Source organism: Carcharodon carcharias, chromosome 1, assembly GCF_017639515.1.
Source record: "Carcharodon carcharias isolate sCarCar2 chromosome 1, sCarCar2.pri, whole genome shotgun sequence".
Taxonomy (NCBI): domain Eukaryota; kingdom Metazoa; phylum Chordata; class Chondrichthyes; order Lamniformes; family Lamnidae; genus Carcharodon; species Carcharodon carcharias.
In genome coordinates, this window is record NC_054467.1 from 20,766,733 (window position 1) to 20,784,619 (window position 17,887).

The 17,887-nt window shown below is 41.6% G+C and overlaps 1 protein-coding gene across 1 annotated transcript; it reads left to right on the forward strand.

Moving 5' to 3' along the window:
• Window positions 1–5,437: 5,437 nt before the first annotated feature.
• msx1a (muscle segment homeobox 1a) lies at window positions 5,438–6,796 on the forward strand. Its single transcript, XM_041194623.1, has 2 exons — window positions 5,438–5,869; window positions 6,176–6,796. The coding sequence occupies exons 1-2, from the start codon at window positions 5,446–5,448 to the stop codon at window positions 6,598–6,600; spliced, it is 849 nt and encodes a 282-aa protein (XP_041050557.1). The 5' UTR covers window positions 5,438–5,445; the 3' UTR covers window positions 6,601–6,796.
• Window positions 6,797–17,887: the final 11,091 nt, after the last annotated feature.

Consider the following 17,887-nt stretch of genomic DNA (forward strand, 5'->3'; position numbering starts at 1 on the left):
GGGTTGGCAGAAGCCTCCCTTGGTTTATTGTTATCGGCATACTGGGTGGAAAACATAACCTCACTTGGCAGCGTAATCTGCCTCCCATTCTGTGCTAATGGAGGAAAGAATGCTCCACTATAAATTTTGTAGGAGGAAATAATGTTATGTGTAATGGTCTGTACAGTGGAATTGAATCACTAAATGCAGCTGTACTCAGTAATGATCACTAATAGCTGATAGATTAAGCGAGAAAGAGGAGGATGTGACTTGTTAACGGCACCTTAGTAAATGCTTAGTTGCTCTATCTATACACAGCGCTAAAATCGTGGTGCGGTGTCAACATATCCAATACATTTTAAAATGTGAAACACTTTTGATCACAAGACGTTTTTTTAAAAACAATTAATTTTAAAATTAAATTCGTTCATTCTAGCCAGGTTGTGTATATTTTTAAAAAATGCTCTGGAAAGATAGCGTCCAAAATTGCTGATTAACTCAATATTAATCATTTCTCACCTTCCTGCGATCAAAGGGTTAAATAGGAATGTGAGAACCTGTGTGATGGCGGGCTCGACTTGGAAAGCGACGAGTTCGTGTCATTTTTACACATGACAGCAACGCCAGTGATCAAATAACCCAAACAGCACAAAACTATATTAAATATTACATAGACATTTCTCCTGTAACCCGTTAGCTGATTCAGGATTCTCGCCCGCCAAACTCTGTTGCAAACGGTGGCGTCTGGCAAACTTTTAAAGGATTAAATAACAAATTGGGAAAGACTTAAGAATATTATAGGCTTTTGGAATCGCATAAAATGTTTACATTATATTTCCCTGGAGATAAAATGGGGCCCCAATAATTCATATTTACCAGCACCAATCTACAGTATATACCTAATAGTCTAAACAGAGTAACCACTGTTTTATGTCAATGTTGTGCTTGGTATTAACCAGGTCCACTATTTGATAAGCATCTTGCAATAACTATGGCTGCCGCGAAGTTAAGTGGCACCTCGTATCCCTTTTAAAATGTAGTTTTTTTAAAAAAAAGCTACAGGAAATATACTCTTCCTGGCTTCTCTGGGAATAATACTATAGGGATTTTAAATTTTTGATCGTATCAGGCAAGGCAATATAGTGAAGTTGGAGAGAAACTGAAAATGTAGACTATTCCCAGCAAGACCTGTCAGCCTCCGAAAGAGGAGCGATGAATCAACGCTTCCGAAGGCCTTTTGGTCAAAACTTTAACTAAAATCTTGTTCTCATGTGCGTTCGCTCCTATGGCATTACGGTGTGAACGTTAAATACATTAGCGAAGATTATTTTTGTGAGGGATATTTGGGAAATGTAGTTCAAGCATTTATGCTTTATTATTTATGTAATCATAATATATTAAATTACACTTCCGGGCACTTATCTCAAGTGACAGAGAAGTCGTGTTTGGCTTATCGGCCTCTGCAGCCATGTCTTCAAAGCCTCGACCCAGCTTCTAATTACCGTCAGACGATGCTAAAAATGTTGCTTGTCATTTTGTATGGAATCATTAAGACGTAAAGCGTCTTAACTCTTTCATGCAGCAGTTCAATGAAAGCGTGTGTGTGTATGTTTTCTTGCGTTAATTACTGGACACAAGGACGCACGGAATATGTATGTAAACCGGGAAAAAGATGAGGTAATTTTAGGGTCCAGAAATGAAGCACAGGCACCTCATTAGACGGGTGGAAGCATTGTAATAAGAATCTAAGCATGAAAACAAATTTGCGAATTACTTGTCCTTGCATTCCAATTTGAACGATTACTTCAAATTATACTGACGTCAGAAGTGACCCTGTTATTTTATGTTGCACTGAAGTTTGGATTATCAGGAACTGTACTGTGGTCATCTTGAAAGAAATGACAGTTAAACAGTCGCTGTGGGGAAGATCACTGATCCCTTTCATCCTGATTAAAATAAGTGAAGTAATAATCTCCTCTATTGCACATCTATCGTTATAGGTGCGCGTAAGGTCGAGAGGTTGTATACTGAGTGTCCACAAATCTTGTTTTGAAGATACTATTTACTGTTTTAACCCCTTGATCGCTATTTCAGTTTTACCAGTCTTCTTCCCAGCACTATCTTGCCGTATGTTGCATTATAAAATGGAAGCAGGGAAGCGATCAGTACTAAAGAGGCTTTAAAAATCAGACGATTAATCGGATTAAAATAAATACCAAAACAGTCAGATTTTATTGGTGCGGAAACGGTACTGGAACTTCAAATAGTTAATGTGCAAAGTTAAATAATTGGCGTGGACATTAACTGGGAGAAACGTGAAAGCCTTGAAGTTGGTTGGCAAATATGAAAGAACAGGGATTTGTGAGGTATCACTAACAGAATCGCCGGTGTCTGTCCTTCCGGGAGCACACACACATGTGTATGTGTGCGCGCACAACTAAGTAATGGGACTGTTTGAATTAAATTGCTCAACACTGGCCTGTCACACATCCCCACAACAAACGTTCATTTGCTCCCCTCTAGTTACCATCCATTTCTAGCTTTCCAATGAAGCCAATGGATGTGTTTATACAAGTGTGTCCAAGAGACGTAGTGGGGAAACAGAGCTCCCCCCCCCCCCACCCCCAACCACCCCCTTTTTTTTATCGTGTGGTGATGTGAAAATGATAAGGCGAGATTGATTTTCACTTGATTCGGCATTGACCGTTATCTAGATCATAGATGTTATGTTTACTTTTACTTCAGAGAAAGAACTAATTACTATGTTTGTGAATTCCGGTTTCTTTTTGTAAATGAGTGTAAGCAATAGGAGGGGAAAGTGTTTGCTTCGAGTCTCTTGATAAATTAAGATCAAATGTATCATTTGTCTATAATCCATCACAGAGCCCGGGACATTAAAAGAAACTCTGTAATCTAGCTTTATTGAACTGTAATTACTACGCTACAAAAAAAAGATCAGGACTGTCTTGTGTAAATTAAAGGCGCAGTTTGTTTATTAATTTTCATTTATAATCATAGCTCTGCCCCGTTTGCGCGCCCAGTAAATTATACAAAGCATGAAATCTCCCATCCTTCAATCCACAAGTAATTCTTTAATGTTCCCTGTCGTTAAATTAACATGAAGTGGAGCGTTTGTATAAAGCAAGGTTGAAATGGTGTGTTTGTGTGTATGTTATTCCTTTCCTTAAACCAGAAAATCTTATCAGGATAACGTTTGAATTGGTATTTCCCCCAGCAGTGCCTGGGTAAACCACAGTGCGTTTGAGAGTATGCTTGACATCTTGAAGCTTAAATAACCGTAAGGCATTGTTACTCTCTGGCAGCAAAGTGCCTCGTTACGCCTGATTGAACTAATTGCTTTGAAATAGGATATATTATCTATAATTATATAGATCTTGGAGGAGACGGCCAGCCTTTTTTTCTTTCATCTTCTCCAAGTGCATCATAATTTCGCGATCAAATTAATTTGGGGGACTTGAAATATTGCATTCCTTTCACGGATTCGAACTCCAAAGGGTTGAACTCCAGTTTTAAAGGGAACGGTATCCGTTTTGTTGCATGCGTGGGTTTGGACTTAAATGATCTCAAACGACTGGGTGAATACTCTTTCCAGGTTCATCTCTGGCGCATTATTGCTGACGTATTTGTTAGGGTCCCTGTGTTTGGTGAAACATGTCCAATAAACCTTTTTATATATATATAAAAAAACAAAACTCTCGGATAAAGTACATAACTATTGAAGATAAGGTTAGCAGATCATGTAAGATATATAATTTCGTCAACATTTCTTTGGGGACTTCGTGGTAAATAACATAGTGATCGGCGTGCTGGGTATGTCCGCCTGAGGGAATGCTTAACCGTTTCCATCCAAATATTATACCGCCCCCAAAGGATAGTTTTTGTCTGTTGCCCCCGTAGAAAAAAATCTAAACAGGAATTGTCCTGTCTCCAATTCCATTAGGAAAGTTTCCATCTCTATCCACTAATTTGAGTTTAATAATGACAGAGGAACATCCCTCTAGCGGCTCCCAGCTCCCCTCTTGTCCGGCATCAAAGGGTATTGGATGTGTTGTAATTAAGATAAAACAAAAATACCTCTTAGTCCGCCACCTTCATTATATTTAACGCATTGTTTGCGATGCTAATTGCGCAATATTGTTATCTAATGTCACGGCTCACTGTCGTGCCATATTTCTAATGCAAAGATTAACCTGAGTACCAACTCCCTATAACCACGTATGTCAGCTTGGAATTTCTTCGCTAGGCTTCTTGAGGAAGAAGTGGTTGCGCATTCCTTTAGCCGGTCGTAGTAAAATTACTACAGACTGCGGGAACCTAGGGAACGCGTAAGTCACGTCAAGGAAATGTAATGGCTATGGGGGGTGGTGGGGGGTGGTGGGGGGTGGGGGAGAGAAAACATTATTTAAATCGGACCTTTTTGTAAAATGCGATCATTGCCTAAAACTAACACACAATGCATTGAATTTAATTATAACATTAGAAATGTTCTTTCGAGGCATGGAGGCACATTTATATATATATATATATATATAGCCTGCATTGAGTGTAAAATTGGAAATGGAATCTTGAGGCTGATGTGTTTAAAGTGTCGCTGCACTTCTTCTATAATATTAACATGGAATTATTGTCCAACCTCCTCAAAAGTGGCGTGCGATCGCCTAAGAGCCATCATTTTTAAACTCAATGGTCTGATGTCCTAGGGCTAGGGCGGGCTGGCGGAGGCGGGCTGTTCTCTTGATGCCGAGTAACTTTTCAATGCGCTCCATGAAGTTGGTGCCTTTGATCGCGCCGCCGCTGGCGCCTAAGAACAACATAACTTGTCTGCCTATTAAAGGCACTGACTAATCGTGACAGATCGTCACAATTAGCAGCGTCGATGCTACCCGGAGAAACAAAGGCAAAGAGAATCTCCAGAGAGAGAAAAGAGTGATTAGAATCGATTATTATTTGAGAGGGGAGGGAGAAGGCTTGAATTTCCGATTTATTTCTTCACTAATTTCCATGTAAACTTATTCCCCTGCAACCCCCCTCCCCAAAGCTTGTATGGCTTCAGTTAAAAGGGAAATTGAACTCGCTGTCACTGCGCCTCCCCCAACCAGATAATTATCCTAAAATTGCTCGCCGGGCACTTGTGTTTATACGAGATTAGAGCCCTGCAGCTATCAATAAACTCTTCCCAGCAAGTGGCCAATCAGATTAAGTGCTAATTTATTTCGAAAGATTATTGATGGCGGGCACAGCGAGCCAGCCAATAGTGGCTCTCAGACCCACCCCTGGAGGTGCTGATTGGACAGCTCCCAGCGAAGTCTCGCTTCATAACGCCCGGAGCCGAGTGGCATCAGGAAGTTGGGAATGTTTTGAATCGCGGACGGCAGGGTAGGGTAGGGTAGGGCAGGGCGATCAGGGTTTGGGGGGGGAGGGGGGGTTGTATTTTTTTTTTGGTTAATGCTCCAGTTCGAAAGGGATCGACTCTATATGGCCCCTTGTTCTGTCATGAGTGCTCTGCAAGTGACGACTGGCGGCGTGAGAAACGACGAGCCCCGCTCCCTGGCGAATGCGAAGGTGGCGGCCGACCAGGAGATGGACCGACCCAAGGCGCTGCTGCCTTTCAGTGTGGAGGCGCTCATGTCCGACAGGAAGCCCAGCCGAGACAGCTGCGCACCGGAGGGTCCGCTGGTGGGCACCTCGCAGAGCCTGAGCCCCCGAATCGCGGGGCAGGAGACGTTAGCCAGTCCGCTGGCGGCGAACACTTCCTACACAGTGGAGGGACTGTTAAAAATCTCTGAGGAGGTGCTTGTCAAGTCGGAGAGCGGTGAGCGGCAAGAACGGACGCCCTGGATGCAAGATTCCCGGTTTTCCCCGCCGCCTAGTAAGTGAGACCGCACTTGGCCGCCTGTTTATTTACACCCCTAGTCTAGATTGTAGCAATATTACAAGGCAAACCACCCTAATGTGTTAGCATGAAATGGCTCCGTATCCAAGCCCCAGCGCCCAGCCGTCAAACAGCACCACCGCACTTTATGCGATAGTTGCAGCTTTACGTTTCTACTGCATTGGAGAGTTCGCTCCTGTGTCTTTTCAAATGTTAAAGCTATTTGAGTCGTAAATGTTAAGATAACTTTGTGGAAGGGGAGGGAGGCGAAATGTAATTAACTGATATTTGTATTTGTTTTAGGACGAATGAGTCCTCCTACCTGTACTCTCAGGAAGCATAAAACCAACCGCAAACCCAGGACTCCGTTCACCACCTCGCAATTACTGGCCCTGGAGCGCAAATTTCGTCAAAAACAGTATCTATCCATCGCCGAGAGAGCGGAATTCTCCAGCTCCCTCAACTTAACAGAGACTCAGGTGAAAATCTGGTTTCAGAACCGCAGGGCGAAGGCCAAACGACTGCAAGAAGCCGAGCTGGAGAAACTGAAAATGGCAGCTAAGCCCATGCTGCCACCTGCTTTTGGCATTAGTTTCCCAATCGGTTCCCCAGTCCCTGCAACATCTCTTTATGGAGCCTCTCACCACTTCCACAGACCCACTCTACCCGTATCTCCAGTTGGACTATATGCTGCTCATGTCGGATATAGTATGTATCATTTAGCTTGAAAAGGAACCGAGAGGGAAGGGAAAGAAAGTATTCTTTTAAAAAAAACAAATTCTATTGAACTTTTCTTCCCCCGTCTGTTTTGCAAAGACTCCCCATTGGAAGGGTGTTTGTGTACGATGTAATATACTGTATATTTGAAGTTTTATCATTTATATTATGCATATATTTGTTAAATAAATGTAAGTGTTTCAAGTAGTTTCTTAAGCTGATAGCGTTTTTATTTGAAATCGTTTATAAGAAATTTACACTGAAATCGATGTGACAATTCAGTCTGATGTTAGCTCAAGATTTGGCTTGTTGACTTTTGCCTCTCCATAGTACTACTCAGTAACGCCTTCCTTTGTTTACATGTAAGGAAACAGTTCTACCTGTCCTAGGCTAGATTTCCGCCAGTAGCTATTACAGGATTGTCTCTAAATGAATTAGAAATAACCGCAATCGCTTTTATTTTCCGCTCTGCCAATTATTCAAAAGCAGACAATTAAATTCGAGCTAATTTTAAAAACCTTTAGAGGCATGGGACTGACTGAAACGGAACAAATTGAATAATACCCTTCTCTTATGCACTGAGGATTTCGTTTTTTGTTTGTGCCGTGTATTTTCACTGTCGTTATTGATTTGCCAGTAACTGAAATATTTCTACAGCTGTAGGTAAGACTCCGCTGTAGGTTCTTGCGTCGGCGCCGACGTGCTCAGAAGGTCTGCGTTTCACGAATCTGAAGTGCTTCTGGACTTTGTAAAACAACCTTTAAAGAGAGTCGTTCTCTGGCTATTAATATACAATTAGCTTAAAGTGATTATGTCCAAGCGGTTTCGTGGGAGCAGATTCACATTTCCTTTTGTTCTATGATGTGAACAGGCCCACTTGACTTTTCGTTATAGTTATGGAGGATTCAAATTAATCCAGCACCAGCCCGTCAGCTCCGATCTTTCTGTTATAAGCGAGGGGCATATTCGAGCCAATAATTAATACGAAGAAACGGTGTCGACTCCACTTTCGCCCAAATGAGCCAACTTTTTTCTTTCAGTCCTGCAAGTGCTGAAGGGTCAGATATTCACCCGTCCCACCTCTATTTTCACCCTCCCCGAGGGGGAAAATACAAGTGACCAGGACTTTTGTTCCTTTTGACCCTTCGGATGGGACTCTGGTGGTTTAATCTTTTAAGCTTTTTTTGTCTTTCTTCGCTCTCTAGCTGAGGGAAGTCATTGACAAATAATTGCGGCAATGAGCCAAGTAAGAAAAGCAATAGCAAGCAAGAAAATCAATGTTCTGCAGGCGCAGTGTGGCTCCAGTTTGACTGTAGCTGGGGGCAAAGCGGAACCTTTTATCATTCCAAAAATTGGACTGACTTTTCCCCCTTCCACTAGAGGCTCAGTAACGTTTCCTTTATATTTCTGGGCTCATTTCCTACCGCGAATAATGGGATTTAATGAAATCCGGTGACAACAGAATTATTTCCGGACCGTACTTTGTCTTTCTCAAACTAAAACGATGGCTATACCACTTAACTCTGCCCTGAATACCTCCTTATTAATAATGCTGAAGGGCAGAGATCAGACAGCCTTCTTAAAGGACAATAAGTTTCAACAGATTCATTAGTTAGTTAGCCGTGATTATGTCCTTGAGAGTTAGACTGATGGCAAGGCATTTTGAGCGCTCTGTTGGGATTATTGACCATTGCAATGCAAAACAGGATCCAGAAGAGTCCCTTTTAACTCCGAGGGGGAAAGATCCAAGAGCAAAAGTCCCACATATCGTTTAGGCACCTGTTTTTCACGGGTGGAAATGAGGCAGTGAACCCCATGTCCATCGCCCCTGCCGACATCTAATATAAAACTACAATGGCGTGTGGGGGTTTGAGGGGGGGGGGGGGGAGAGGGGGTGGTGAGAGACAAACATTGAAGTCCCTGTGCCGCAGCGCGCCAGTCCAACATCCCTTTAGCCCGCCCCAGCATTGCTTTTGATCTCAAGTCTTCCATTTAAAAAGCCTTGGTCCGCGGCTCCCAAATCATGGGACGGTCGCCTGAACAAACTCGGAAGAAAATGTGACATTATTGGAGCCTCTTCGCTTTCTTTTTACCCCGGAGGCTAGTTTCACTGCTCAATTACACCCCATATGCCAACAATTAATAAGTAAGTAATGACAATAAGTTCGGAATCATACGGATGAACGCTCGGGCTGAAAAGACAAGTTCACACAAAAGAGCAGAGATTTGCCGGTCCTTTTCACGGGTGATCGCCCCTTTATTTTTTCTCTCTTGCCCGAGGTTAAACAGCAAACAAAAAAAAACCCTCACTTTTTTTTACCTTTCAAGGATCTCAACGGGTAGTTGGAAGTGAGAATCTGTGTTTGCCTCAAATGCAAGTATGATGGCTCCACTCAGCCTGGCCAACAGACATTTAATAAACATTTTTTTGAAAAATCACATTGATGGACATAAACCAAATTAGCTCACTAAATACTGTTAAGCCTACATCTTGCCAGTGTGTCACCCACTGTTTCTGCTTCCTTCCTGTTAATTATCGATATATATATATATATTACCTTAGCAAAAATATTAGAATTTTATTCTCCAGAATTATCACGTTCACTCGAGAGCCGATTTAATTTAGCATCGATGTCACGCTGCTCAAAGTCAACCTTCGCTCTATTCTATTTTTAAGGCCAGTTAACGTTTCTTCGAGCGCTTGGCGGCCTCTGGGAACAGCTCAGTGATTAAAGGGTTAAAACGCGGTTGTCTGAACGAGGCCGAGAGCTTTTGTAGCCGGTGAATTCAAAGGGCAGGCACACTTAATCAAACTACAAAGGCCAGGTGGAGGTAAGATCAAGCTCTTATGTTTTGATCGTTGGAGAAGCAATTGTCTTTATTCCTTTCAACTCGGATCACATTCCAGTCACAAGGACCGACTTTTGTTTACTACGTTGCTTTTCTATAGAACTTGCGGCAGACTTCACATTCCCACATCACTTTCGTTTTCGCAAGCAACGCGCAATGTACTTGTTGCAATTAGGGATCAGTGTACGAGAGTTTCCTGTAAGCTTACAAATGAGCGAGGTGCAATCGGTTCAACGGATTAAAAGGAAGTAGGCATAAGAGGACATGTTCCTATACTTGTTGCTACTCTTGTCAGCTTCTAGGTTGAGACCTCAAGTAGCAAGTGCAAAATGTGTCAGTGACATTTAGAGAGCTCATATACAACTCAGTAACTCTCGAAGAATTATTAAAATATTACTTCAGACCTGATGTAAGTCAAACATCGCTCGATTTATTCACCCAGTTAGCTGCTGTTCCCCAAAATATATCTCGTTCATCCGCTAAACACCGAAATCGTATTTTTCCCCCAGATATTCGATATCTAGAGGTTTTAATTAAGGGAGGAAAATATAAAACAATTCAATATCCCTGACTAAAACTTAGAGATTGTTTTCAAATTACTTTATATGGCAGCTAATTATTTCAAAATCTGGAAACTGATACGGTAATTTATAAATGCACAAATATTTGAACAGCAATCAGTTTGCCGGATTGGAGGTTGAACTGTACGGAATTTCGTGGTTAGCTATTCAGTGACTGAAATGGGAAGTCGAAGCAGCAAACCTCGCTTAATTGAGCTCTCCTTAGATTAATTTCGAAGTATCCCAGCATTGAGTAAAGGCATTCAAATTCTAGTAACGTTAGCAGACTGTCCGACTTTTTTGGGGGGAACTTGTTTAATAGCACCCTCAAAGTCCGAACGTCCAAGACTCGTTTCTAGCGAATTAAATATGTGTATATTTTTGAATATTTACTCTTTAAGTCCTGAGTCTTCTTAAAACTGAAACAATTGTTAGAGATCCGAAAACTGGCACCATAACTATTAAAATGACGAAAATCTCCAAGTACCAACAAGCCCGATGACGCAAATACAGGCAATAGAATTAACAAAAAAAAAGCGTTTGCAGAATGTCAGTAATTGAAATATCAATCATGTTTGCATATATTAGCTAATGTTTAAGGAGAGCGAGATTTTAACATATGACTAGGAGGCTACCAGGCCTTGGGGGAAATAATAACAAATGCCTGTGAAAATAATCATTTAAACAAGAATGAGCCCAATATATTAATGTAAGATATAAAGAAACTTTGAATACTCATGAAGTAAAACGAAATACAAATGCTGACCTACTTCTGCCTGGAGTGTGGCTATATCATTTAGTGGGACCGCCTTTTTGAAATCTTTCTGCATTTTTATTCTGAAATATATAGATCGCCACTTTCGGAACAACTTAACAGGTTGGTACTTCGAGTTTGTTTGTGAACGAACCCGAGATTCGAATGCTATACCAGTCACAGGAGAAAGGCTTTTTTAATTAATTTTCTTTGTGCGTGCGATACAGATTTGTGGAATAAAGCTGTGAAATTGTTACTGCGATCAGTGCAACCTTTTGTAATGTAGAACTGTACCAAATTGTACTCAAGTTTCCAGCAGATTTATGTAACGTGTCATGTTGCCTTGTAAATTGCTTGGTCCATGTCAAATTAGCCATAACGAAGTTTATTTTCTTTTATGTGTCATTTATTGTACCACTGTAAACGTGGGTAAAGGCCATTTAGAGAGAGAGAAAGAGAGAAAAGCTTCGGTGAACAACAAAATAAATAGTAAAGACATCTTCTGTCCATTACCCTCTGGGTTCTCTTTTAAGAAATAAATGCAACCCGTCCTTGTGATGAGAATTCTAGGAGCTGTTCGAGGTTGTGGAACAATCTGTGCGTTTTCAGGGATTCCAATGTCATCTGTTTAATATAGAGATTCAGGCCAGTCTTATTAGCGTTCCATTAGCATTGATCCACAATCTTTCTGACTTTTGCGAGTAGACTTACTATTTCCCTTTCTATATATCTTCTTTAAGAATCTTAAAGCGTGATACAAAGACCAAACCTCCCCCATATTTTTTTTTTAAATACTGTTTACCCAGTCCCCGGTGATCAAAAACAATCTTGAAAGATTTTTTGTCGGAACCTTCAAAGTCAGCAACCTGAGAACTCAAAGCCTGACAGCAACAAGGTGCCATCTTAGATATGAAACTATGAACATCGTCATAAAAATTAGGAGCGAAGACGTACTGTATTTCAAATTTATAAAAGCGTACTTGAGATTTATTTTAAATATCATCTACATATATATATATATACTAATGCTGGAATCGTTAACCCTTTATCGCCTTTTACCATCCCGCCATTTGGTGTTTGGAGAATTCTTGCACCCTCTGCAGTTAGTCAGGAGAATCGTTCCTGCCCATTTTCAGCGCAAGACTGAGCGACACGTCCTCTCCTAAAACATTGAGTATTTTAGAAGACTATGCCTCTAGTCAGTGTAAGTAAAATATTACACATGCATTCCATCCCTTTTCGATTTTTGCCGCAGTTCAGAAGGGTTATTTGATTTGTTAGTAAGTAGCTCAGTTCTCAGTACTGCTTTACTGTGCGAGGGGGATAAGCCATGGGGTTTAAAGGAGAACGCACGCGTTATTAGGGAAGCGATAGCCGCAAACGAAAAGCAGCGACCCACATGAAAATGTTTTACTGCTCTGTTCCTGGACAGTTTTATATATATATAATTGTTACTAAATATTCTATCACAGCTTGATGTAACAAACATGATTTAATTTAATTAAATAGCTCCAAATTTCACATGTTACATATTTTAACATACGCGTATATTTAAATACAATATTTGAAACATGAAACATTTATGTATTATGTTATTCCAGGAATTGCACTTTATATATACAGATTTAGTTACATACACACTTATTCCATTGCTATTGCTGAGCTGACCGACAGGAATGTAGTAGTAGTGATAGTTTGTGTATACATACAAATTACATTATAAAATTATATATACAATATATATACCCTATACATAAATGTGCGTGTGTATTTTATACAAATGTATATATAGTTAGTCCGAGCATATGAAATGTTATTAATATAGATCCAGAGGTGGCTGGATAGGACAGAACCTCATGTAGTATAACCCAGCGAATGTCTAATAATTGTGATAATAATAAGATCTATTATGGGCGTTTGTATAGTTGTATAATCATGCGTTTTTTTAAAAAAAATTACTTTGGAGCTGCTAGCTTTGCTAGGTTGCAGTTATACTTGTCTAATGGTCAGGCATTGGTATCTAGTGAGTGCCAATTACAGCCAAGACTGGAGTTATACCGTGACTTGCGAATTCTCTTATCGATCAGGGAGCGTTCCTGGATACATTCCTTACATTCGTTACATTCCTTCCCTGGATATTTTTGAAATGTCAGAGCGGGAAAGGCTCTAATTTCTTATAACATCAAAAGATTCCAAACTTCCTTAGTACAGTGTGCAGGAGGTCCAGGCATTCCCTGAGCCCATTTGTCCCTTTTTCAACGTGGCTTCTCCCCAGCCTGGTCAACTGTGCTTCGGCCCAAGGGATGTGGGACAGCCTCTTCGCAAAGTCTCGATGCTGCTTGGCTGTAATGTATTGGACAGTCTGGTTAGGATCAAGCTGCTAAATTAAACCGCATTTTAACATTGACGTGTACCCGAACCCGTTTTACGTGATCACAAAAATGCCATATCCCCAGAGCCGGAATTTATCAGGGTGTGGAACCAGGACATATTAATTTCACCTCCCACTAAAAAAGGGGAGAACACTCCCCACGTTATCGGTTAGTGCGCTCCACTTCCAATGAGGAGAGAGGTGATCTATTCGAAAATAATTGCCCTAATCCAACGTCCTCTTGATTGACGTCAACAGTAGATAGGGTCCTGACATAACAGCTGATAGGACTACAGGCTGCAATCCGGTATCCACCGTTAGCTGCAGGTAACGTCAGAGAGGACCAGGGTTCTGAGACGACCAGCCGTGCAAAAGTAGAGCACTTTCATTTCCAACTTTGCTTTTCAATGATTCTCAGAGTGCTTCATTTCTCGCTGTTTCCACACCCACCCCCCCCCCCCCCCCCCCCCCCCCCGTCGTTGTTTCCCCGTTTAAAAAAATATATGCATATGTTGACATAGTGGAGCAGTGAACATGTACAGATTCATGAGATTACGAGAGTTTCAGAAGTACACCTTCGATTCCATCTCCCTTCATAGATTAACCTTAGCTACTTGCCTTCTCACTATGTCCTTCTATCGCCAAAAATGCACCTAACGATGATCTCAATTTTTTATACTCCAGGTGTCCGGATTCCACGCTTTTATTACCCTCTGGGTGAACCCGTTTAACCTCTTACTTCAATATCCTAATTTTTAATCGATGGTCCCTGATCAGTTTTGCCAACGTCCCCCAATTATCTTGAAAATTTCCAACTTTCTTTCCAAATACAGCTGGCTCGAATTCTCTCTCCTTCCCCTGAGAATCCTGCTATCTTCAATGATCACACTTACCAGAATTAACTTCATTGCTTCCAGCCCTACTCAGGCCTCCTCCCACAACTCTTTCTCCGGTATATCGATGACTGCTTCGGTGCCGCTTCATGCTCTCGTCTGGACCTGGAAAAACTTATTAATTTGCTTCCAATTTCCACCCCTCCATCACTTTCACATGGTCCATCACTGACACGTTCTTTGCCTTCCTTGACCTCTCTGTCTCAGTTTCTGGTCATAGACTGTCCACCAATATTCATTACAAGCCCACGGACTCCCACAGCTACCTCGACTACAGCCCCTCACACCTGCTTCCTGTAAGCACTCCATCTCATTCTCTCAGCTCCTTCACCTCCGTCGCATCTGTTTCGATGATGCCACTTTCCAAAACAACACTTCTGACATGTTTTCCTTCTTCCTTAACCGAGGTTTCCCACCCACGGTGGTTGACAGGGCCCTCAACTGTGTCTGACCCATCTCCCGCGCCTCTGCCCTCACACATTCCTCTCTTTCCCAGAACCATGATAGGGTCCCCCTTGTTCTCACTTTTCACTCCACCAGCCTCTGCATTCAAAGGATCCATCTTCGACCATTTCCGCCAACTCCAGCATGATGCCACCACCAAACACATCTTCCTTCAACCCCTTGTCAGCATTCCATAGGGACCGTTCCCTCTGGGACACCATGGTCCACTCATCCATCACCCCCTACACCTCAACCCCCTTCCAATGGCACCTTCCCATGCAATGCAGAAGGTGCAACACCTGCCCCTTTACTTCCCCTCTCCTCACCATCCAAGGACCCAAACATTCCTTTCAAACTTGCATTTCCCTCAATTTTGTTTACTGCATTCAATGCTCCCAGTGGGGTCTCCTCTACATTGGAGAGACCAAGTGCAGACTGGTTGACCACTTTGCTGAACACCTTTGGTCTGTCCGCAGGCATGACCCAGACTTTCATGTCACTTACAATTTCGACACACCATTCTGCTCTCATGCCCACATGTCCATCCTTGGCCTGCTGTAATGTTCCAGTGAAGCCCAACGCAAACTGGAAGAACAGCACCTCATCTTCCAACTAGGCACTTTACAGCCTTCCGGACTTTGAGTTCAACCACTTCAGGTTATGAACTCTCTCCTCCATCCCCACCCCCTTTTTGATCCCCTTTTTTCAAATAGTTATTTTTATATATATATATATATATATATTCCCACCTATTTCTATTATTATTTTAAAAATTTATTTCCATTCATTGTTTTATCCCCACCTTTTTCGATCTTTTCTCCCACACCATCCCCTCCCTCCACCCCACCCCCACTAGGGCCATCTGTCACTTGATCATCCTGCTTTCTACTCTTAATGTAATCATTAGCACCTCCTTTAGCCAGTATCACCACCATCAACACCCCTTCGACCTTTTGTTAATGACATTTTTTGCAATCTCTCCTTTGCCTTCACCTATCACTAACCTTCTATGCAGCTTCACCTGTCCCACCCTCCTTAAACAGTATATATTTCACCACATTCCTACTTCTCTTTGGTTTTGAAGAAGAGTCATATGGACTCGAAACGTTAACTCTATCTTTCTCTCCACAGATGCTGTCTGACCTGCGGAGTTTTTCCAGCAATTTTTGTTTTTGTCTCAGATTTCTAGCATCCGCAGTATTTTGCTTTTAACTTCATTGCTTACCACTGTACAGCTCAGATGGCCAAAACTATACAACGTACCCCAGGTGGGTCTAACCAATTTCTCAAATATTTCTAATCTCAGATAAAAGTAAAGCGGAAGCAAAGAGTTCCCAAGAAGTCACACTGGATTCCAAACGTTAACTCTGATTCTATCTACACAGATGCTGCCTACTCAGGTCTTGCTGAGTTTTTCCAGCACTTTCTGTTTTTTTTAAAGTATCTTCTTTAATGGATTATTTTTCTGCTAGTAGCCTGTGTAATAGCCTCACATCTTTTAACTGGATATAATGGCATGGGTTTAGGTCAATTCTGAATCTTTCGGGGCAGGCAACAGTTTACCTTTATATCCCAGGATTATAGCTAACATTAGGTACACTGTGAGATCGACTAAAATTAGAAAAAAAACAGAAAAAGTTGGAAATACTCAACAGGTCAGACAGCATTGTGTGAAAGGAGAAACACAATTAACAGTTTAGATCGATGAGGTAACATCAGAGCCTTTACTTCAGAATATTAGACCAGTTTCCATGTCATCACATCACAACACAAAACTTGCGACCCACACAAAAGCATACGAAGTATACACTTTATTTTGGGTCATTGGATTTTAAATTGAGCCGGAACCTTATAAAGCACCTTTCTTATGTAATTAAAATACAGAATCTCGTTTAGGGACAGTTGTTATCTCTATGGAACACGCAGACTATAGCAATTTCTTAAATAAAAACGTCGAAAAAAAAGTTACTGGAAATACTCAGCAGGTCAGTTAGCACCTGTGGCCAGAAACAGAGTTAATGTTTCAGGTCGAGTCACCTTTAGCAATTCCTCGCTTGTTTGCAATGACCAATTCATATTAATAGAAATATTTCCGCTGCACTAAGCCTGTATTGCTGCGTAGCCGTGTCCCGTTGTCCCCGTTCATCGCAACGCGTATTTTAAATTCCAGGGAGCTTCTAAAAGTTTGTGAGATAACGAACGTTATGTTTTACCATAGAAATGAGCACCACCCCCTCTCTCTCTCTCTCTCCCCCCCCCCCCCCCCCCCCACCCCCATCACCCTCCCAGGGTCTGCATACGCCTTTCCAGAGCACCATTAATATATTGTTCATTTGAAATTAAGAACATTCGGGATATTCGAATTAGTTGCTGATATATTAAGATACTTCTGATGCTTTCTATTTAATAGAAGTGATAATATTTTGTGCTTAATGATAAAGGCTTGGCTTACGAATCTACTACAGCCACTAAGTCATAGAGCGACTAATACCGCTGTCCTCAGTCATTTTGTAAGATATGTATTGATACTTGGCTATCTACATTATAACAGCGACATTGTATTTCAAACACACATCATTGGCTCTAAAACGCTTTGAGATACCCGAGGTCGTGAAAGGCGCTAAAAATTCAAGTATTTCTTTAATGGATTTGAACGTATAAAGTCTGAACATTTTTTTTTATTCTTGCGGGCCCTTCTTCTTCCTGTGTTCCCATGTCTCCTCTACCCTGTGTTCTTCTCCCCTGTCTCTGCGCTTTTGTGTCTCCTTATTGCCCAGTTTCCCCTGCCTCTCTGCATTTACCCCCCTCTCTACATCAACAGCTCTGCACCCGTCACCCCCACCCTTTCCGTATACCACGCGCTCACCCCGTACCCCTGTTTTTCTCTATGGCCAGGGCGGATGTAAATGGTGGAATCTGTATCAAAATAACAATAAATGCACTTAGGAATGAAACTGAACCGGATTTAGCCCATCGTGAGGCAAATACACTTTTTGTAACAAGACTGCTTGCCAGACTACAGGACAGCTACCAGAATTGTACCCTGATGTACACCTCCACGAAAAGATCTATATGAAATGACTTTTCAGGGATTATTAACTAGCGGCGATCTTTACCTGTCAGCCATTTCAATGTAAACCTGCAGATTTCAAACTTTGCAAAACAGTAAGTTACATCCTAGATAAGAAAGGGCAAATAGGGTCCATAGATAAGCGGCTGTTGTACACTACTGACTTCGAATTTACTTTCCCTGGCCGAGAACATACCTGCTTATAGGAGCGTTAGAAACCATGCAGAATATTGTAAACATTTATCATTTAAAATAATGTAACTCGGAACAACTGAGAACAGTTTCAAATAGCCGGGGTTTCAAACGTCGTGAGTGTCTTTATTCTGTTCGGAGGAACAAGCTGCCCTCGGCGGAGT

Bases quoted from the DNA above. Each gene is read 5' to 3' on its own strand.
- msx1a (XM_041194623.1), top strand. From the start codon at position 5,446: ATGCTCCAGTTCGAAAGGGATCGACTCTATATGGCCCCTTGTTCTGTC. The intron at 5,870-6,175 runs GTAAGTGAGACC...TATTTGTTTTAG, and splicing joins CCGGTTTTCCCCGCCGCCTA to GACGAATGAGTCCTCCTACC.